General features: G+C 36.3%; 1 protein-coding gene across 3 annotated transcripts in view; it reads left to right on the top strand.

The window, feature by feature from the left end:
• LOC131067795 (uncharacterized) overlaps positions 1–24,254 on the top strand; it is a 149,655-nt gene that overhangs the window by 38,099 nt on the left and 87,302 nt on the right. For all 3 annotated transcript variants that reach the window (XM_058002951.2, XM_058002950.2, XM_059218118.1), the window contains exons 4-8: positions 2,261–2,352; positions 7,998–8,207; positions 8,303–8,494; positions 8,597–8,839; positions 13,956–14,086. In XM_058002951.2, coding sequence (XP_057858934.2) covers positions 2,261–2,352; positions 7,998–8,207; positions 8,303–8,494; positions 8,597–8,839; positions 13,956–14,086 — 868 coding nt within the window. The remainder of the gene's footprint in view (positions 1–2,260; positions 2,353–7,997; positions 8,208–8,302; positions 8,495–8,596; positions 8,840–13,955; positions 14,087–24,254) is intronic.

Genomic DNA, 24,254 nt, shown 5'->3' with positions numbered 1-24,254 from the left:
TCCAATCAAGTGAAAATGCTCATAGGGGCTCTTGCTCTGCTCCAAAGACCTCCGGGTGGTCAACTAGTCAACTGGCAGACCCCCCTAAATAATAGGACCCCTCCCTAAAAAATAGGAGATGGTCTCAAATCATCCTGAGTGGTCCATAGACAACCCAAAACCAACTCACAGTCGTTCCCTAAAAAATAGGGATCTCTCCTTAAAAAATAAGAACTGCCTTTGAACACCTAGAAATGGCTCACAAACCACCTTGCTGGGCTCTATGACCACTTTTTGAGTCCCTTAACCACTCTATTGGCCTATGAGAACCCTGATTATAGGCCAACCTTTGCCGAAGTCTAGTCCACCTAAGGAAGGGACATTACAAATCTAGCCCGCCGCATGGTAGATGGCCTTGGTGAAGGGCTCCAGTCAAGCTTCTCAAGCATGGAAGCTATTGTAGGTCTCATCAAAATATTATTTATTTTGTTTCTCCATCTTCTTGGTTCTCGCATTCTTCTCCTCTTGTATGATCAGGGGACCATTCTCATCTAAATAATTATAGCGCTTTTATGATCGGTCACATATTTGTCAAACACTTTGATATTGGTCTCAGATTTATTGTAGCTTTTCTAAAGCGATGTTTTTAGGGCCAAAGATCAAGGGGACTTTAGAAAAAGATTCTCAGACAGTAGATTACATTTCAGGCTTGGAGCTTTTAATTAAGAGGTTAGCCAGAGATTTTGAAAGGGCTGTTGCTGCTTCATCATATCAAATGCTAATATATCAATGCTTAATAGCTTATTCTTCAATCATCCTTATGTTATTTCCTATAATGATAAGCCATCATCACTACATGAGTATACAAACACTTTGTCAACAACAAACTTCTTTCTGTATCAGATGGAAATCTTCTAAAATCCTTGGCTTTGTAGTGGTGATTATTTTTTGTATACTGGGATGTAGGAGTCCGGTTGAGATCATATAATGTCTTTCCATCTTACATACAAGATGGTAATGTACTTTTTTTACTGTTATGTTTCTTTGCCCAAAGATAGTTCAAAAGGACTTATTTGATGTCCAGGTATATGCTTCGTAGGTTGAGCTGATGTGTCTAAAAAAGCTTATATCTATTGCTGGAGTTGGTGGGCTTTTCAGTTTAAGAACGGGAGAAAGAGAAGTCTAAGCTCAGCGAACAGATGCTGAACTAACTCTTAGTTGTTCCAGTTTCTGAGTGAGGGAGTCTATTGCCAATACTATTTTCTATCTTTTCTTTGAGTGGGCTCTGCCTTCTCCATCTCAGCTGGGGAATATAGACACACCAGAGCCCATATCATATCTGATGACTACCGACCTAACTCATCTATTAGATTGGGATTAGTTGATACCAGCGTATAAACCTCTAGTCAAAGTAAATGCCTTTTTATGTAAAGCCTTTAGCTTCTAACCATACCTTATAACCAGGTTTTATTTGATACTGATGATGTATATAGAACTATTTGAAATGCATTACAAACCTTTGATGTATTACGAGAGTTATTATTAAGGTTTTGTCATGACCTTGAATTATAAGTTTGGGCATTTAAGCTATGTATGATGTGAAGGAGAATTGCTTATTGTAACAATTCTACCACGTCTGCATGTCTTGTGATATATAGTTAGTCTTGAAAATTGAAGTTTGTTTTGAATATGATGGGCAAATGTACATACTTGAAGAAAATACTAGAAAATGGCTTAACTGCCATTTCTTTTTACTTACTTAATGGTGAGAGGCATTCTACAATGGCAGCAAGAGGTGGAGTATAATGGTGTGAGTGTGTTAACAAAACCTCGTACTTTCTACCTTACTTTTGACAGCCATTTACACGTCAAAATAATAATAAACATTATATTTCCAAAATAAACAGCACATAAAATTTATGTCTCCATGTATGTAGTAAATAAAATAGTTGTAAAGTAAAATAAAATAAAATTACTTTTAAGTAAATAAAATAGCTTCAGCATTTTTTTGATAGATGTATTTAAGATATCTATACTAGCTGTATGAGGGGTGATATTTTGACTTGCATAGCTGGAGTTCATATATTTTTTCATTGTTTTCCTATGTACGTTACTGGAATGTCACAAAGGTTTTATTAAAGCACACTTGACTTTTGGGTGATACGACGACATAATGATGGTTAGTTTGTCTACAGGAAAAGCTATATTTAATGAAGAGTTGGCATAGATCTATGAATTGCTTTGTTACTTGTAGCATCTGACACTAACTACTGGATTGTAGGTGAATCCTCCTCCGTTTTAATGGAAGGTTCTCTTAAGAGGCTTTCTAACTTGCAAAAGCTTTCATCCATATCAGTTCAATCCCACGAAAAGGTAAGAGAAATTTCTGATCGATATTTGAGCATTTTCAATTAGATACACTGAGTTCTGACTACCAAACTTAATTATCTCATCGATATTAGCCATTTTGTTTGTTGTTCTATCAGAATTCTTCTATTAAGATTTTCTTTTGATGCATTTTTCACCATTATACCATTATATTTTAAGGGTATCTATTTGATTACCAACAATTTGCAAACATGGTGCAATATTTCTTAGGGGCAGTTGAGGCATACTACATTTTTTCAATAATTAATTTCTAATTTGTTTTATTTATGCGAAACTGATTTCAAGAACTTTTTTAGTTTATTTAAGTGGACTTGTACTTAGGTATCCATGTTGTAAGGATAAATTTATGGATTTTGTTGTAATGCATCTAAGTTGAAATCCAGGCATATTCTATTACATCATGAAATAAGCATTACAGTTATGAGGGGGAGCAAAGGGAAGAGAGAGGGAGTGGGTGAGGAGTGAGAGAGTGGGTGAAGGTGTGTGAGGGAGTAAAAAGAGGATGATTGAGCAGGAAGAGAAAGGGTAGGTGAGGGCTGAGATAGGAGTGAAGGTGAGGAAGTCAAAGAGAGGGGCTGTAGGAGGGAGAGGGAGTGGGTGAGGAGGGAGAGAGGAGGTGAATGTGAGCGAGCTGGAAAGAGGACTGTTAAGGAGGTGAGGGAGTAAGAGGACTCTTAGTGAGCAGGAAGGGGGAGGGTATGTGAGGGGGCTTAGGGAGAGGGTGAGTGAGGAAGAGAAAGAGGGGTAGCAGGAGGGATGGAGGATGGTACAGTGCGAGAGAGAAAAAGGAGGGCAATAGGAAGGAGGGGGGGTTGAGGGGGAGGAAGGGAGAGAGCAAAAAGGGCAGATTGGGTAATTGTGAGAGAGGATGAAGATTGGTGAGGAAGTAAGAGGAGGATGAGTGAGCACGAAGGGAGAGGGAAGGTTAGGGAGAAGATAGGAGTGAAAGGGAGCAAGTGATTGAGAGGGGGCATAGGAGGGAGAGAGAGTGGGTGAGGAGGGAGAGAGGGGATGAAGGTGGGTGAGGAAGTAAGAAGAGTGTGAGTGAGCAGGAAGGAGGAGGGTAGGTGAGGGGGTGTGGGAGTTAGGGAATATGATTGAGTAGGAAGGGGGAGGGTAGGTGAGGGGGTGAGGGAGAGGATGAGTGAGGAAGACAAAGAGAGGGGGAGGGGGAGTGGGAGTGGAAGGGATGGAGGAAGACAATGGGAGAGACCAAAGGAAGGGGATCAGGAACGAGGGCAATAGGAAGGAGGGAGTGAAGAGAAGGAAGGAAGAGAGCAGAAAGGGCAGAGACAAGGTTATGGATGGGGAGAACAGGATATAAACCAAGCAAATTGCATTTATATTGATAGTTAAATGTCAAACCTTAATTATATTTTAATGACTTCACATAATGTAACTTTTATTACATCAGTAAATAAACATTACCATTGTTAGCAACTCTGATTAAAGGGACAACCATTTATAAGTCTTATGATCATTTCTTAACTCTTGTTGCCATTGTTGAGAAACAAGGCAAAGCTTTTAACACCTAACCAAGTCACCTCTTGTTCCAAATGCTCAAGGGGTTTTATCTAACATGGCTGTTTTGCTGCCATTGGCTTTATATTTGAAATAATGAGCAGGCTTTTGCACGAGCAGATGGTTGTGAGGACATTCTAGTAGAGGTTCACATTCCTGAGACCTTGGGAGCTATAGGTGGCAGCACCTTTTCTGTCTGTTAGTGATGATTTAAAAGTTTATTCTACAATTCCATACTGCTGAAGGCTTGCAAAAACAACCAAAAACTTTGTTCATTTTGTAATGGCATGAAAATAAGTTCATGCTACCATCCCAAGGCAAACATTGCTATAAATTTCAGTTTTTGATAGACTCTATCATTGGTAATCAACCATAAAATGACAGCTAAATGCCTTTTGATGTAGAATCCATGCTTAAGAAGGGTTTCAGGATGCAACAATCACAGCTGAAAACTTTAATTTATAAAAAATTCCATATTCCTTACAGTGGGGACAAGCTTCTAGTATTCTTAAACTATCTGTTTGAGAAGAAAACTATTTCATCTTTTCCTTTATCATAGCTTAAGACAAAGCTGACAAGGGTCACCCAAAACTTTTACTGACCATCAAACTTCCAAACATGGCCCATGACAATGGGAACCTTGGACCAGCTTCACCACTCGAGTGACCTCTGGAGAAGGTTGGTCAGTCCATTCTAATGCTACTCTACACTAACATTCAAAGGGAAAAGGCATAGAGAGAGGTAAGGGTTAGAGATGCATAAATGCACCAGAATAGAAAATGGGAAACTTTTAAAAGAAAGTCAGAATGCACAAGAACACAAACCACAAATAATGGAGAACCATAACTTATTTTGCATTGGAAAAGGTGATAAGAAGATCTTTTAGACTCCAAGGTAAACATTGGATAGCTAGAGAGTACGCTTAATTGCAAGAAGAAATTCGTGGATGGGAAAGGTTTTCTTCCACTTGAGGGCAAGAGGGAGGTGTGGGAAACCCAGTACTAGTATCAAATGCCCATGGGGTTTTTCTCCACACCAGCAAGAGATCCAGGACTAATCTTTTTAGAAAAATGCCAAGAGGTGGCAATTCTTCATCATAAAACCCCCTTTCTAAATCAGTGGGATCCTCATATATGAAGTTCAGCTTAAAAAGGAAGGTCAATCTGCATCCATTGATTTAGCAAGAGATCCAGTGGATGAGATTTCGGGATCATGGTATCCACTATCCACCATTATTGCACATACCCACATTTGTACATATTGAGGAGTGATTTATTAAATAATTCATTTTGGCACAGAGTAATGACCAAGAATTAAGAAACAATTCAAGGATGAATTAGATGACTATGCCTTGTGACTTTTAGGCTTGTATTATGGGCACATGATTTATTGATATTGATTAATATCAAACAACAATTTTTTTGAAATGATTCATTATGGTACAGAGTAATGACCAAGAAACTAATCAAGGATGAATTAGATGATCATGCCTTGTGACTTTAAAGCCTGTATTATGGGCACCTACAAGCTGTGGTTTATTGATCTCCAGGCACAGTTTGTGTAACAAATTGGACAATCTGTTCAAATATGTTCAATGGTAGTTCCTGAATTACTCTGCATTTTTTCTTTCAACTGTCTTTTTGCTTATCTTTTGTGATGGACATTTCCCTCAATTATTATTTCCATGGATGTTTAATTTGGAAAGTGTAGAGATAGGGACAGTTATGCTCTTATATACTTGCCTTTTGTTATCAAATATATTAAATTACTGTGTTGATCCCTTGACCTTTGAGGTTAATGCTCCTTCAGGTGCCAAATATTTAAGGAAAAATCTCCATGGTGTTTGGCCAAAGAATTGCAATATAGTGTAATGTCCCCTTTCTAGGCGACAGGAAATTCGCAGAGGTTTGACCTTTCACTCGAGTTTCCGTAGGTCAACTAGATGGTTAGGGGACTCATTCTGAGGAGCATAGAGCTTTGCGGGGGCTCTATGAGCCATTTTGAACTTTCAGACGGCAGTTCCTACTTTTTAGGGAGGTCTCCTATTTTTTAGGGAGATCTGGCAGTTAACAGGTTGACCATTCGGGGACCATGGAGTTGAGCGGGAGCCTCGCGGATAGTTTCTGGCACTTTGAGCGAGGTTCCTATTTTTTAGGAGGAATTGCTAGTCAGGCTGCAGGTGTTTAGTTGTCAGTAGTGATCATAGCACTTCAAATGAAATTCCAATCTGAGCCCTGAATCTCATATAAAATAATAATAAAGTGATATTATAATCACTTTATGGGGAAATAAGTTATAATAATTCATTGGCCTCTTATCTAGGTGTTTTAGCAAATATTACTATAAAAATGAAGGGGCCAAATTAAAATAATGATGGAGGCCCCTTGTGGTTCGTTTTTCATAAGAAGGTATAAATAAAATAAAGTTATTTTATTAATAAAAGGGGAAATGAAACCCTAATTCGAAATTAGTGTTAGAGCTGAAATAAAAAGTGAATTTGACAATCATTTTGGCATGGGGTTGTTTATTTTTTGAGAGAATATTATCTTTTACAGGTCTGCAACAAGTTTGGCAGAGTTCTAGAGTGGAATTGGGGATGAAAACCTCCATTTCTTGGTGATAAGACGAAATCCCTCTCACTTTTCTACATACAGATTTGATTGGAATGCTCATATTTGGTCATGAAGGGCAGAATTCAAAGGTTTAATGACAGTTACAACAGGTTTATAATCTGAAATACAGATCTGGGCGGTTATTTGGTCATTTTCAGTGATATTTGTGCACATTTTGGGCCAGCCGTACTTTCCCAGCTAGACCATACCATTCTAGCTAGCCTGGGAGATCAAATAAATAAACAGGAGGGTTTTGGAATCAGATTTTGCGTGGGAATTCATTATTGGGGTTGGATTAAGGCAGATTAGTGGTTATTTCAGAGAATCCATATCTCATTTGAGCTACATATGCAATTTATTGGGGAAAAGAGGTCAAATTTGGTGACTTCTCCTGACAAGGTTTTGGAAATCAGTTTGGGTCTGCATAATTCTTCATCATTCGTTTTTGGCAATTCTTTTAGAGACAAATAAAACACATTGGTGCTGTTAGTATGTCCTGGATGCACCTGTAGCATCATTTATTGCAATTCAGTCTAATAAATAAGCCTTGCTAGGCGAGCTCAGGACGCCTGGTATGTTAGTTTGGCTTTGAATGTTAGTATTTGTTTTTTCTTTGAAATTATTGTTAGCTGCAAATAAATTAGAATTCTGCAATTTAGTTCTAGTCCAAATTTCAGTTTGTAATTTGCATATTTTGTCATTCTGCATCACTCATCAAACAAGCAAAAAACCATAAAAATCTCAAAATTGTCAAAAACTTCAAACAAATTCTCGCTGGTCAAAGATTCAAATTTGCAACAAACCAATCAGATTTGAGCATAGTCCTAAACGGCATCTTTCATATAGAATGTAACAATTCTTTGGAAAACTAAGTAGTTGTCTTCCATAGAGTTGCATCACATATGGTATGAAAATGGTATAGAGATAGTGCTTAGTAGAATTTTAGATTCTTCGAAATTATCTTTTCATGGATGATATATCAGGATTTGGTTTTGTAATTTTGAGTCAATCTTAATTCATTCATATTTCTAAAGTCATGGTTCACAAGAACTCATCAGCCATGAGCACGGTGATCCTCATAGGGGTGAAGCACTAGGACTTTCCAGGAGATCTGTCATCCCAATACTACTCTGGCCCAAGTGTGCTTAACTGCCCCTAAAATCAAACCCACTTAACTTGCTACCCTATTTGCAAAACCTTTAGCAATTGTAATGCCTTATGGAACATTTATTTTGGAGCTCCCTGGCTCATACATTTTTATATAAGCAACTTATTTGAAAATCATCGTTTCATGATTATAAGCTTTTTTATGTTCCACAATGAATAATTTATGAACTAAATTATTCTTTTTTCACTCTTTTGAGTGTACGTTCTGAATTGTTTGGTATTGTAATATACCTGAAAATAGGTACAATTGCTTATGTTTCTCCATTTTGCTCAATTTTGTATTTTGGACTTTACTGTCTTACTGATCTTCCTTTTGCACGGTCTTTATAGTTACACAGGTGTGTTGGTTCAGCTGTTGCCGCTATGGGTCCAGATAAATTTCTCCTCATTTTACCTCTGAATTTTGAAGACGAAGATTTGATGGAACCCAATGAGTGGCTTTTACCTGTTTTGAAGCAACATATAGTTGGAACTGATTTACAATTTTTTATGTTCCATATTTTTCCCTTGGCAAAAAAGCTTTCTGAATTGTCTAGCAAGGTACTTCATTTTACTTGCAATTTTTAAAGTCAGATTGACAATGTAACTTTTTCAAAAATACGCTCTTTCCTAAACTTCAAGGTCTTATTTCACAGTTATTTGCAGATGGTAAGTTGACTGCTTCACAAAAGGCCGAGGCTTATATGCATTCCCTTTGGGATCTTTTACCATCCTTTTGTAACTACCCCATGGATACAGCTGAAAGTTTTGTACCCCTTGCACACATCATGATTGACATGCTAAAGAAGGAGCCAAAACTGCATTCTATCATTACTTCAAGCTTGCAGGTTTTAGTTGTCTTATGTTTTTCTGTCTTGGTTCTTTTTTGGTATTGCAACAGTGTGGAATTAAATATTCTTCTGTATACTTCTTTGCTGTTTGTGATGCAGATACTTATCAAGCAGAATAAACTAGTTCTGATGCAAGATACTGATGCAAAGGATGGCCATGAAAAGTTAAATTTTTCCAATGCTTCGGAAGTTATTTTGGCAGAGGAAAGGGCCAAGGCTCATTACACAAAGAAAGTTGCATCCAAGAACATAAAAGTTATAGCCTCTTTTGCCAGTGAATTACTCTCAGTTCTCTGCAAAATATTCTCATTATCTTCACAAGACAAGCATAAAGAATTGCAGGTTTGTAGTCTTTTCTTTCCTAATTTTGCCCAATAGATTGCCTTCTTGAGGAAAGGTTTTTCATAGTACGTTGCATATCCATTAGAAACTGTTAAGAAAAGCTTTCCATGTATCTTTTATTTCCAAACACCTTCTATCTCAAAGTGGTGCAAGTACCTGTGCTTTGATGGGTAAATTGTTATATGGATGTCAACTATGTATTTGGTTTCATTCCAGTGTAAGGCTATGAGCCATCTTTGTGCCATTTTGAAATAGTAATTGGTTGATGGCTGAGCCATGCGTTTCTGTTATTTTTTATTTGTGAGGATGGATAAAATATTAGAAGGTATTGCTAATTGACTAATGGTAAAGGATCACATTTAAGTTGGTGCTCTTAGATAGTGAATAAATGGCCATGAGACCTCAATATATACACCAGAAAATGTGAGAGGTACCTTGATTGCTGCTATCTTATACAAAACGAAGATCCTTGTCATATCTTGTATCATGGATGGTTTCTAAGGGTGGTGCATTAGATTCTGAATTAAAATCTATTTCATGTCTGAATGCCTTTGACTAGCAGTCAGTAAGTAATGCCTGTTTAATAAGGTAGAGGGCATGGCAATCTTTAGAGCCAGCTCACTAGTACACTGTGTTAGGCTAATGGCAAACGCCCTATGGGCTGGATGGTACTTTAGCATCTTCACCAGGAGCCAAGCTATGTGTAACTTGCAAGAGAAACTATTACCCTTTTGATTAAGTGTTAAAGTTCTTAAACATGCCATGGCCTTTGTGCTCCTTTGTAGTCAAGATGTGCAAGAGCAGATGATATGAGAGATGAAATTGCATAACTTTTTAAGTCAAGATCTGAAAAAAAGGTCTGGGAATATTGTTATCCTATTTTGTGGTCGTGACAGTAGTAGTTAAGATTCTCCCGAGTTGCCACTTTTGAAATCAGAATTTTGCACAGCATGATGGTGATGTGAAATGTCAAAACTTGTCAGGCTGAAATAGTTGAAATGGGTAAGCTGTCTTCATCAGTTTGTTGCTAGTCTGTGATTACTCCCTGCATATATCTTATCATCTATCTAATGCTTTTTGTGGATCTTCTTCCACCTCTATGATTAGGTTGTTTTTTATTTAAAAGCTATAAACAAAACTGAGCAACAAACAATGGCAGTGCATATTCATGGAAGTTGTTGGAAAATTGCCATTGTTGTTGGTTTGTTTTTATGTCATGTACCTACTGTTGACGTGGCTAAAGTTGGATTCCCAACTCTCTTCGGTCAACGCAGAATAGAATGTTATTGAGTACCCTAGCCTCTCTTGTATAAGGAATCCCTAATGCTGTTTTAATTGATCAAAGGGGACAACCTCAAGGTTCCAAATGTCAGTTCATGACTGCGGATAGTTTAGTGGTTGATGTGTTTTGCTGGAAACAAAGGGGACTTACGTTTACAACAAGCTGGTCTGCATCCAAGATGCTGCGATTCTCAGACTATGGAAAATAAAAGCAAAAGGGAAGGATTTAGGGATCCTAAGTGCAATGATAGGAACGACTAGTGCTACGAGTAGATAGATTTCCATAAACCGATTCTTGTTTCACCAGAGACACCCTCACAACTCGACAAGAACGGTGCAAGTACCAAAGAGATGAAGGATTTTCAGATCGGAGATACTCATTTAGGCGCCCAACTCTATCGCAGCCTAAAATGAATACATACGATTGAACTAAGCACAAGTAAGGTTCAGACTAACCATGCACGATGACCTACAATCAACAAGCCCCCAATGGTATGAACCGGAAATGCATCAAATACCCCCCACATTTTGCCATTGAAATCATTGACCTCTACTTTTAACTAGTTGGAAGGAAACCATGCAAACAGAATAAAACCAAAATAACAAACACCAAATCAATGTTCATATTTTGATTTTAACTGCTACTACAACAATTTCTGCTGCAGTTCTACTCTATTTTAAATCAGCAAATTGCATCTAACTATTCTAACTCCTATAAATCTAACTAATTCTAACTCTTTACAATGAGAGGCATCATCTCCTTTATAGATTTTATAAATTGAACCAGAGGCCAGGATTGACTGCATCCAAGGGCCCTGATCTGCCTTCTAGAACTTGGCAGCTTTAACCCATGCTTATTAACTCTTCAGTTGTCCTCCCAACCACATTCTCAACTACCTACAATTGTTTGGCATCAATTTAGGTCAATCCGGTAGTTGGAAATAACTGACCTGTGTCCCCTCATGTTAAATACATTAGGAGGGGCCCACAGGCAGTCCTTTACATTAAACAATTTAGTTTTGCAAATTGACTTTTTGGAATTAATTCTAGTTGTGTATTTCTGAGAATGCATATTTTGTAGCATTCTGAGTGTTCTTTGTCTTCAGTCTTGCTGGGGGCTTCAACTTGTCGCTCCATGGTGGTGCGTTTCTCCATGCTTTGTTTTACACTCGGTGGTGCGTTGTTCATTGGTAGCACTTGGGACTGTCATCTGGATACTATGCACGATATTTTTGCCTCTCTATGTCGATCGCGATCCAGTCTTCACTTTGCGCTTCAGGTTGCTGCCCTAGCTCATTTTCCAACACCGTCGATCTACAAACAATCAATTTTGACCTAAATCAATCATTTTGAAAAAAATAAAAAAAATTAGCAAATGTTAAATTTAACTTTAAATGTCCGTTATTGAAGCAAACCTGGCCCTTGGATTAAATGATTTGGCTTTCTTTGACTCGGCGTTTAATTGAAATGTGCAACTTTGTTTTTTGCGATTTTAGCAAAATAGCTGAGTTTGGTTTATAACGCCTCTTTCTTGACGACATTCACGATTGTAGGTTGAAATGGCTAATTTTACTATGTCTTACAAAATTGATAAGAATGTCGAATTTCCTTTACCCCTTTGCTAGTGATTTCGGCTTCATTAGTTGCGAACTTCCAAAAGGCACCGAACTTTTTATTTTTTCTTTTGTTAGATGAAATTTGGCCATTTTGGGAAGAATGTGCGATTTTCACTTGAAATGAAAGACTTTATTTTAGACGCCCTTTTAGCCATAAAACTCGACAATATTTTTATTAAATGAGCGAACTTGTGCTTCATCCCTTGGTTATGGAAAATCGGGCTTTTAGCCCAAAATGTGAGACTTTGCGTTTTGAATTTGAAACTCGGCACTTTGAACGAAAATGGGAGAGCGTTTACTTAACTCGGCATTTTTGATTAAAATGGCGATTTTTCGTTTTTCTATTGAATGTCTTTCTTTACACTTTGCAACACTCGGCTTTTTTGGAGGCTTTGAGTGATTTGTTTTGAAGTTCAAACGCCTCATGATAGAATATAAAATTCAGCCATTTAGCCTAAAATGGGCGGTTTTAACTTTCGGTTTGCAAACTTTTTAAAATAAAAAAATGCCGAACTGGATCATGGCCTTGGTAAAATCTCGGGATTTTCTAAGAGACTATGTGACTTTGGTCTTAACCCTCTGCAAAACTTGGCTCTCTATTTTGCGCTTTGAGAAAGGAATGTGCGACTTAGGGTTTTCACGGGATGTTGGGATATTTCTCGGGTTTTACAGGCCAAAAAATAAACAACTTTACCTTTCACGTTTTGCCTTCATCGATACTAGACTCGAGGTTTTTCAAGAGAAATGAGCGATTTTGGTTGACATTTCGCCCCCTTCACTGTGTGATTTCCATTCACATTTCCCCCTCTCTTCAATGATTTTCGGGCTTTCTGAAGAAGCTGCACGATTTTATCTTTTTGTTCGTCTTCTGCAAAACTCGGGTTTATGGGCGAATTCGGGTTTCTTGAAGATTTTGTGTGATTTTTACTTCGCCAAAAGAAAAAGCGACTCCCTTCCTATGCTTGCAAACTCGGCCATTTAACTGGAAATGCGCGACCTTCTCTCTATTTTATTTTGCGTTATTAATCACCACATAGGCATCCTCAGGTATTTCTCGGGGTTTCATTGGCGAATGCTGAAGGGACGGCGACTTCACTTTGGTTGCCCTTTGAACACCTAAAACTTGGCCTGAGATACTTTCGGCTTTTCTCTCTTCGTAACAGGTAGACTCAAGGCACGGGGCCCCCCTGTCTGGGATAGGGGTGTGTGTGCGAAATGCACAACACCTACAAGGTACATACACAACAAATTTTTTATATTTATATACTGAACATAAAATTAAAAATAAGAATAGAAGAACAGGTAGAAATATAATAAATGAATATAGTGATTTGTTAATTATATGCAGATTAAAGAGATCACTCAATAGGATCATCAATAACTAGTTAAGATTAATTAGGTCCATAACATGCTCACCTATGTTGGAAAGGCTTCAACCTTGAAGCATCGTGAAAATATAATGGTCATTACGATTTTGATAAATATCTACAGTAGCAATGAATAGGATTCATCCAAAGTCAGCTCAAACTAACACTTGAATTACATTTATTGATGATTTTATACATGAAATCCAAGAATTTTGTTTAGAATTAGGAATTTAAAATCCATGTGTGTTTTTGGCAACTATGATTTAAACTTGTCCAATGTTTTGATTCTAGGGAGAGTCTGATAGGAAGGGTTTTGTGAATCCTACTAGACATAGAGGTCGAAATCGATGTAGTGAGATTAACTTATACGGATCATTAACATTTCTAGGAGAGGCTCAAGTTGATCTGCCACACTTTTTTTTTCAACTTCCTCTTGTCCACAAATTTTTATGTTTGTTTTGATATAAATTATATATTGTATATGAATATAAAGCCTTGAAATAGCATGAATGCCATTATTTTATTATCATGTAGTAAATTTATTGTGCTTCTGCTTCTTCTTTAACTGCAGATATCGCTCATGGTTTAGCTACTTCTTTAACAAATTTTAGTATATTATAGTATCCTGCTTTGTTGAATCAGTTCAGAAGTTGCACTTTATTAATACATTCTAAAACTTAGAGACATAAACTATAAACTTGTAGAAGAACATATAATTCAAATTCCACAAGGCTTGGAGATACACACCATAGAAAATCTTAATTATGATCTGGTTTTTTTTTTTCGTCTCATTTTATATGTTTTACGGATATATTTTCAAACTAATTTTTGTTACGTGTTCTCTGCTGCCAGGCTACCATTGAGTGTATTGCTTCAGTATTCAAAAAGTCAGTTGTAAAGCATATTCTTTTCCACAATTTGGATAAAGATATTTCTACAAAAATAGAGGGAATGCACAATGAAGATATGACAACGGCAGATAGGTATTACACATATTGCTTATTATTGGATGTCTGGATATCTACTTGTAGAGTGAAGATTCATTTCCAAATTCTTTTTGATGCTGTTTGTTTTGGTTTTTGATTTTCAAACTGAAGTTGGAATATAATAACATTTTATGACATAGAGTACAGGAAGTCTGTGAAACTAGAATCCTGGATAGTGCTGACTTGAAGTGATCAGATATAAACTGAGGGAAATAATGTTAAACCCTTATTTCCTATAAGTAGAATTATATACCAGTGTAGCTTTTTGAGAGTCAAGGAGTTCTACAGGTTGAACCTAGATTGCTCATGTAACTTGAAGCGTACTTCTGAAAGAAAATATGTCTGTAACTTATTGCAAATTTGGATACAGCCAAAAAGAAGCCTGCAAATTTTTTCACAAATAATACTGTGCATCATTTTCCTTTTATCAAATACATGACATATGTATAGGATTGACTCGCTAAAATGACTTACCTTAATTTATTGAGTTGTTATTGTTTTGACAATTCAATACACAAAAATATCTATATAACCTATATATTAACCTACAGATGATAATTTAATAAACTATAACAAACCTAATAATTTAATATTCCTAACATCCATAATAACTACGTGAGCTGTAGTAATAACTCATTTTTATTTTAACATAACACACATTATTATTCTAATTTCTAAGTTTCTAACCCATGTGAACACTAACATAATTTCCTAATACCCTCTTCTAGTGTGAACATGAGGAGAAAGTTCATCATATGACTTTTAGGTTTGCATACTGCTATCTGGATCTTGCTGCACATGATTACCTACATTATTACATATGAGAATTTATCTCGCTTTCACTTCTAGTGAACTTATCATCAATTGACCACACTTCCAAGCATTGTAATAGATAGAAGATCTCACCAGTTGCTCTCCTTTACAATTGTTTATAATATCGTTGATGCCCATATTATCCTCAATATATCAATCCTAAAAGAGGATGGAATAGTGCAAGGAATTAACACAACAGCCCTTTGTGAGACTTTGATGAAGCTCCTTCACCAATTCTCCTCTCACCCAAGAAACACCAAACTGAATTCATCAGTAGATCTCTCGACAGTCAAACTTGGAAAACTTTTGTACAACATGAGAGAACAACTCTCCTTTGAGAGTCCACATCTCCTTTTGAACGTGTCAAAATCCCTCCTCAATGCTGCATATGAGAGAACAACTCTCCTTTGAGAGGTCACATCTTCTTCGAGTGTGTCAAAATCTCTCCTCCAGTGCAATGAGAACCATTCATCCTCTACTATACAAAAGGAACACACCAAAGTGAATACATGAACTGTACCCACAAGTATTGCTAAAAATGCCAAGCCCCCCCTCGCTCCATGAAGGGACACAAATAAAATGGGTGCTTCTCATGCAATGTATCATCTCTGAGTGAGAAGCTAGCTCAAGATAGAAATGGACCTCCTACCTCCAATGCTTCCAACCTCCAATTTGTTTGCTACTAAGCAAGTTTTTACTTGAGGCTCAATTTTAGAATGCTCCCCCCACAAGGTGGATGTCACGTACAAGCGATAGTGCATCCATTTAAAATTGAGGCAATATTTCTTCTTTTTCTTTATTATTTGAATTCTGACACATATTTTGATGATACAATTATTAATGACTCATACATCAAAAATAAAAATTGGATCCTATTCTAAACAAAATGATAAAACTTAACCTTAAAAACTAACTAAATAAAATCAAATTATTAAATGACTCGGCTTGAAAAGAGAATGCCATCTCTGGCCATGCAAGGTATGCTTCTCCCATAATATGTAAACTGAAAAAAGCAGTTACTGTGTTTGAAATAAGCTTCAGTGAAACTTCAAAGGAAATCAATTTAACAAACAAACTGAAATTTAAATTTTAGAGCAACTGTAGCAGATGTCCAACAGGGAGAATGCAAGAACGTTGAAAATTTTATGATATCAGATCATTAAATTCCTTCACAAACATGAATTCTCTATCTTGGTGGATGCCTTTTACTAATATACTGCTCCGATGATGTGATATTGTTTTTTTTACTTGTAGTTGATGGCATTCAAAAATGAATTACCACGTCATAACTCATAGCCACTAATTTTTGCTTTAGCCTGCTAAATCAATACCGAAGATATTTTTAAACCATTTCTAGGTTTTATTGTACCCTACATTAGCTTTCCTAAACACTTTGAATTTTTAAATTTCATTATGAAATGACAAGGATATTGCAGTTTTATTGCGACTGTGTTAATCTGGTATAAAGAAATGCCATTTTAAATTTAACATTATTTGCCATTAAAAAAATGGTGCTGCAAACTACTCACAGGTATAGGAAGGATAAATTCTCTGATATCTTCAGCTAAAATAAATGTTAATTATTTCAGCTACATAGGCACAAGATGAGAATGCTCTGATATCATATTGCAAATTTGGATAGAGCCAAAAAGAAGCCTGCAAATTTCTACATATATAATATTGTGCTTCATTTTCTTTCTATGAAACACATTACATATAGGATTTTCACATCCTATTTTATAGGAAACTCCCTAAAATGACTTACCTAAATATATTGAGTTGTTTTAACAGCTCATTACAAACAAATATTTGTATACCCAATATATTAACCTACACATGATAATGCAATAAGCTATAACAAACTTAATAATGTAACATTCCTAATACCCATGATAACTACATGAGTTGTAGTAACAACTCACTATTATTTTAACATAACACATTATTATTCTAGCCCATGTGAATTTTAACATAATTTAGCATTACCGTTTGGCTTTTCTTAGAGAACCAACTATATTTAGGTACCATTCTTAAATCCTTTATGTATAGATAATAGTGGTAGTATATAATGCCCATATATATTGTCTGTAATTTATTATAGCTGCAATGTTTGAAAAGTCTGGTTTCTTCGTGAGGAGTTGAGGCTTTGTAAGTTTGAGATTTTGAGGAAGTTCTGGTTTTGTTTGGAAAATAAACAAATTTTAAATAGAAAATAAAAAATCTAATTATATATTTGAAAAATTCTTATATAAGTTGTTGTAGTGAATTTGATAGAATCCTCTTTTTATCATATGCATTTATTAATATGTATATATAATATAATTATACATAAATTAAAAGAAAAAAAAAACCTAACATACATCTGATACGAAAAATTGTACGTACTATAAATTCCTACAATATGTTTACATTTTAAACTAAAAAAAGATTTGTTGTTTAGAGTTGTAAAACTCACTTTATTGGGTCCTTAAAATTACCGTATCTATGGTATATCTTAGGATTGATGCTAGCATGGTAGGCTATATATTGTTGTAATAATTAGCGTATAAATAAAGGTATGCCCCAACAATATCCACTTAATGAGATCTCATGTCATATATTGTTTTCTGAATTTTTTTTGAATAGATATTGTTCTATGTAGTTGGGGACATTCACTAATATCCTGGAGTTGTGTGCGAATGATCTATTAAATGAATGCTATGACAGCCTAGGGCATTAAAAACATCAAGTTTGGTCCTTTGCATCCATTAGGTGTTCAAAGTTGTGGTAACCAAAGTAGGTATGGTAGCCAACAACATCAGAAGGAACAAGTTTTGGTCCCTTGCATCCAATTGGTGTACAAAGTTGTGGCAACAAAAGCAAGCGATCGACTTTATTTTAATTTTTGGCATTTCTTAGTTACTTCTTTCTTGAAGAGGAGAAAATATTCAACAAGTTTTTGGTGTAAAAGGACATTTTTGTGATGGATCTTTGACGTTTTTTAAATTTTCATCTATGTTGTAAGAGTCCTGACAAAAATTGGCTTTAGGTCACTTATTAATATTTTTTAGAATACATAATTTAGAGTTTGAAACAATTAGGTTATACATTACATCCATTTGATTGTAATAGGCAAGATATGCAAAATGATATTTCAAAGGTCATTATTTTGTTACAAGTACTTCATTTGATTTCATTCTTTAAATGTTGGAAAGGCATTTGAAAGCTCTTTGTAGTAATGTAATTTGTTGTAGCATTTGTAGTCTTTTGGCCTAGTTGAAGATGGAATGGATTCCAAGTTTTGGAGTTGGTGGTGAAGTTGGTTTTGATGAGGAGAGGAGTGCAAGGGTTTCATCACGGATGGGTTTTTATTGGACTCGATCAAAACCTATATGTGAATACACAAAATTGGTATTCTATCCAACTATGTACCAAAGCTAAGTTATCGGGTATGCCCTTAAGGCCTCTTGCACCCGTACTGGGTATGGGTGCGCTCTGTGGTATGCCTGGGTTCGCTTAGGGTGCATAGCTAGGTGTACCTAGGGTACCCAAAGGTGCTGAGTGCCAAAAAGTAACAAAAACGACATTTTAAAACTTTATTTTTGCATCCAAAAACTCTAAAATGCCCCTAAAAGCATCATTTTGTCCAATACAAAGATCATTTTGCTCTCTTCACTCTCTCTTTTGTCATCTTGGCATTATGAAGGGCAGTTGTGCAAACTATTGTTGGTTACAGTTGGTGACAAGTGAGATGTTATTATATTGTCATGCAAGCATACAAAGGTTTCTCTATTTTGTACAGTTGAATAAGAGTGTCAAAATTTGGTGTTATTGTTGAGTTTGATCGGTGCCTCAGTTGAAGTTTGTTGTGGAAGATGATCAGATATGTATGATATCAATATGTGCTACTTGATGTTACTATTGAGTTTGATTCGTATATTAGTTGAGGTTGTGTTATCATTGATGTTATAGTAAGATATATAAAGTTGGTCGGAAGATTAGTGTAGTAGAAGTTTCAATATGTAGGAAAGAGTATTTAATGCCCTAGTGGAAGAATGTTCTATTTCGGATTGTGAAGAGTATGGTGTGCGGACTTGGATATAATATTAATGTTATGTGAATGGTGTACTATCAAGTTTGAAAGTCCTTTGGTTGCTGAAATGATGAGATTAGTTGTTGTTGTTCTTTGGTAGTGAGAGTGTTTGTCAGACTGGTTTGGTATTTGCTTGGTGGCTTGTGGATATGTGAATTCAAGTGTTGTAGCTTGGAGGACATGCTTTTTTGGTTCATGCAGTGTTCTAGTTCGAATCTTTGGTGTTGTTTTTGTTCCACATGTGAGTTATGCTGGTCTGTTCTTTGTATGGTCAATTGTGAGTGTGATTCTCACCGTTGTTTTTCCCTTCTTGGGTTTTCCACAAATCTGGTGTTCATGAGTTGATTGTGTTTTATGCTTTCATGATTTCATTATTTTAATATGTTAGCAGTGATTAGAAGTTTAATAAATCAGAAATAAAGATGAGTTAGAGATCAGTTTTGATTCAGCTCCCCTCTCAGTCTTGCTGTGTGTTCAACAATTGGTATCAGAGCTTGGTCCCTTCTTGAGAAGCTTAACCACTTGAGGTAGGTCCAAAATGGCATAGGATTTGAATTTCAAAGCACCGATGTTTGAAGGTACAAATTACTCTAATTGTAAAGAGAATGAAAATTCAGTTGGAGTCTCCACTGAAGGGAATATGGGAAATTATCAAGATTGGTCCACAAAATGGTCCTACATAGATTTTGGATGAGATAAAAGATTTTGAGAATAATACAAAGACTAGGGTTGCTATTGTCAGTTGCTTGGCAAATTTGATGCAAACCCCTAATCTTTTGCCTTAGACAATTTGACAAACACTCTGCTTGCAACCTGTATGCTTGCTAGTTGGGTGTTTCTGTTTGTATTGTTTTTGGTTTTGTATGCTGCAATTGACGTTTTTTTTGAATGCTTCTAACAGTGCAAGATTGACTAACAATGATATAGAAATGATATGCCAACTGTTTTTTTATATGACTTTTTACATGCATATAAGTGACTGAAAATATTAACTACAACTACTTGGCAAATTATCAAACACTTGGCATGCATCTATTCAACCCAAAGAAACAGGACTCGGACTCGGCTCGGACTCGGCTTGGACTCGGCAAGGCCGACTCGGACTTGGACTCGAACTCGGGACTCGGCATCAAACTCGGCTCCAGACTCGGCTGGACTCGGGAAAGTGAAAAACTCAAGAAATTTAGAGATTTTTAAAGATTTAAAACTTGTTTCAGGCACCCTTTATTGAATACACCTTAAAGACACAATAACATCATCAAACTCGACTCATTTGATTACATACACAAGTATACATCAATCACATAAGCATAAACGCAAATTGTAGTTGAAGGAAATAACAAACATAGATATATAAATATTGTCAAATGTATACAATATTACAAAACTCATGGAATAAAAAATCCATGTCATCATATGATCATCATCAAATGTTTCATACAAATACCAAAGGTAAATACAACTACAAGCCTATGGCTCAGAGGAGCCTGCACCCTCCGGCCCCGGCCCCCTGCAAAGGCATCTAAGGTAGGTCCTGGATGATTCGACAGCCATAGCCACTCCCCGTGACACCATGCCATGCTCACCAACATCAGGAACATCCGTGTCACTATTTGCCTCTGAATCTCCTGTCTGTGCTCGTGCTCTCCGCTCCTCCTCTGCCATGGCTACAGTCTCAGCCTCTATATCTACCTGGTCGATCCAATCAGTGTCAGACTCGGAGCTTAAATATTCCCTACTTCTATGTTTCCCCCCATATTTTTCGATGGGGGTTTGGGGGTAGCGCCCCCAAGGTGGGGTCAAGGGGCAGCGCCCCGCGAGGCCAAAAAAACTTATTATTTAATAAAGGTGTCGGGTGTTATTTTTCTATTGGCTGACATGTTGTAACCCTAATTTTTCTCATTCTCAGGCAAAGGTTGTAGTGAACAAAGATGATACCATTCATTTAAAAAAAGCTTTTTAAAATGTATTTTTTTTGTCATTTTACTAACCCAGCCAGTAGCCGAGTTTGGGTCTCGGGACTCGCCGAGTCTAGCGAGTTTGAGCCAAACTCGCCAACTCGGCGAGTCTGGCGAGTTCGCTCGCCAGACTCGGACGAGTCCGAGTCCGAGTCCCAGAGACTCGGCGAGCATGACTTGGACCGGGCGAGTCCCGTTTCTATGATTCCAACCCAATATGAGGTACAACAAAAGACATTTACAGCTAATAGACATTTAGACAAACATGTGGCATGAAACCTTGTATCTCCTTCTTAGATGCAAACCAAGTATAATGCTGATATACAACTGATCTAAATGCAATGCCAAGACTCTTGGCTTATAATCAAAGGTCTTTCCAATGACTGATATAAAATGTGCACCTACAACACTATTGATGACAGCGATCAGATTTATTCCATTAGACAATAAAAATGCAAGTAATGATCCTGGAGTAATATACTGTTATAAATCGATGATGCCAAGGGAGACATAGCAGCAATGTAGATGCCTCTGCAATGAAGAAATATGTTGAAGTCCCAAGGCGCTTTGATCTTAAGAAGACACGCCAGCCCTAGAAGAAGGTACGGCTTTGGATATGTGTGCCAGCAATTCATAAATCCAACCTTCAAGATTTATCTGCTCTTTGAATGATTTACTCTTCAAACCCTTGAAATAAACTCTTGAAAACTTCACCAATGTGCTCTATTTTGGCTTTTGGATGAAACCAACTCCTGGCAATAATTCAACTGGTATCTCATAGCCTCAAAATTGCACAAACACTGAAGAGTTTCCATTTTCCAATGCTGAAATGCTGAATCCCTTGGTCTCAAGCTCATAGACAAACTTCATCGAAATTCTCAAGTGTTTAATGAACAAATAATTCATTAAGGCGCTTTTATTACTTCTCCAATATGGCTCGATTTTCCCAAAAAGCATTTAATATTTCATTAATTCATTAAATGCCTCACCTAGGCCATTTTTAATAAGTGCAAAGTGGGTGTCCAACTTATGAATTATTATTTGACTTTATTTCATTAAATGTCCCTTTTAATATAAAGTCCAAATATTAATCATTATTATTCACTTATAATTAATTATTATTAAAGTTTAACTTTAATAATAATTAATTAATTATTATTAAAGTATAACTATACCTTTAATAATAATTAAAATATCATAACTCTAATAATAACCATTACTTCTCAGGTATTATTTCTCAATTCTGTAAACACCATAGGGTAGCCCATTGTGTCCACTGTTCATCTGGATGCCTTACTAAAATTAGTAAGGTTGGCCTCTAACAACCCACTGACTTACTGTAAATAGTAAGTACCCTCAAACAAAGCCAAAAACCTTTGAATAACACTGCCTCAAAAGGAACCAAAGGTCAGGAGATGAGAAATACTGTCAACTGCCACCTGAGGAGCTCATGATTGCTCAAACTGGACCCTCAAAACACACCATTAGCCTACAAGGGTCAAATGATATGCTAATCCTCTACAATCTCTAAATATCATAGAGATTGGGACGTCACATTAAGTGATGAAGTGTTTAGTAGGGTTGTGGGATTGAAGACTGCTAAAGAAATTTGGGAGAAGTTGAGAACTGTATATGAAGGTGGTCTGAAATCAAAGCAAGCTAAATTTACAAATTTGAAGCACAAATTTGAGAACCTAAGGATGTCTGATGATGAGCTCGTTGAAGGCTATGTACACAGGCATAAATGAAGTTGTAAATGCTATCAAAAGTTTTGGTGGAAAAATAGAAGAAAGTAATGTTGTGAAAAAAGTATTGTTGACACTGCCTAAACCCTACAAGCCCAAGAGGTTTGCTATTGAGGAGAGCCATGATCTGGATAAGTACACATTGGACCAACTCCTTGGTTCACTATTTTCTTTTGAGATTGTTGAGATGAATGATATCAAAAACGAAAGGAGAGAAGCAGGATTCATGTTTCAAAGAAGCCTAGAGATGAACTGGAAGCAAGAGAAGAGATGGATGAGCTTGAAGCAAAATTTGTAAGAAGACTGAAAAGAAGAACCAGGAAGTACAAAGGTATGTTACCTTTGAAATGCTTTAATTGTACTAGAATTGGTCATTATGCTTCTAGATGCATGTATAAGGAAGGTTACAAAAGATTTGATGACGATGATGATGATGAAAGGAAGGATAGATACAAAAGTAGTGAAAGAAATAAGAAGACAAATGACAAAGATAAACGAAAAAGAGGCTTTTGTTTAATGGAGATACACATATCAGAAGATGAAGATGGTGATGATTCAATTGAAAATATGAAGAACAGTGGAAACCTTGTAAAAGAAAAGGCTTCTTTGCATGCTAAAGTTGAACAAAAGGCTTGGATCATTGACTCATGTTGCTCAAACCATATGACAGGTGATAAAGGGAAGTTCATTAACCTTGAGAAGTATGATGGTGGATTGATGAAATTTGCAGGAGAGGAAGTTGCATCTATATGTGGAAAAGGATGCATTACAATTGATAGTAAACATAAGATTGATGATGTTTACTATGTCAAAGGTTTGAGACATAATTTGTTGAGTGTAAGTTGGATGTGCAATAAAGGTTATGAGGTCATATTTAAAGAGTCCGGATGTGAAATTAAAGAGGTACCAAGAAATTAGTTGTAGAAGGTATGAGAACAAATGGAAATGTTAACTATGTGAAGGATAACAGTGGAAGCAATTGTTTGCTGGCGCAAGTTTGTGAAGAATGGAATCAGATTGAAACTGCACTTGAACTTGAGAATGAGGTTTATCCTGTTGATGCAGAAGAAGAGAAAGTTCCAGAAGCTAAAAGTTGGATAAAGATGGTTGAAGAGGATCTGAATTAGATAGAGGAAAGTCGGACATTAGAACATGTACCTGCAATGATAAACAAGAGAGACAAAAATCAAGAGGACGTTCACAAGCTAGTTGAATAAAGATGATAAAGAAAAAGCAAAGATAAAAAATGAATTAAATCAACATGAACTTACTGTGGTCCGGAACAAAAGGAATTTTAGGAAGTCTTCTGCTCATACCAAGTACTCATCATCTTTCAATGGTAATTGTTTTGCATGTAATAAACTTGGACATAAAATAAGTGAGTGCAAAAATCAAAAGGGATCACATCCATTCAATAAATGATGTTATGCTTATAATAAGTTTGGTCATAATGCTAACATGTGCAGAAGTAGAATAATATGGAATGGAAATATGAATGCAAGGTATGTTAGGAATGTTCAATCTTTCAAGGGATATTGCTATACTTGCAATATGTATGGGCACAAGTCCATTGAGTG

Source organism: Cryptomeria japonica, chromosome 3 (genome assembly GCF_030272615.1).
Source record: "Cryptomeria japonica chromosome 3, Sugi_1.0, whole genome shotgun sequence".
Taxonomy (NCBI): domain Eukaryota; kingdom Viridiplantae; phylum Streptophyta; class Pinopsida; order Cupressales; family Cupressaceae; genus Cryptomeria; species Cryptomeria japonica.
This window is presented reverse-complemented; position numbering and strand designations above follow the sequence as displayed.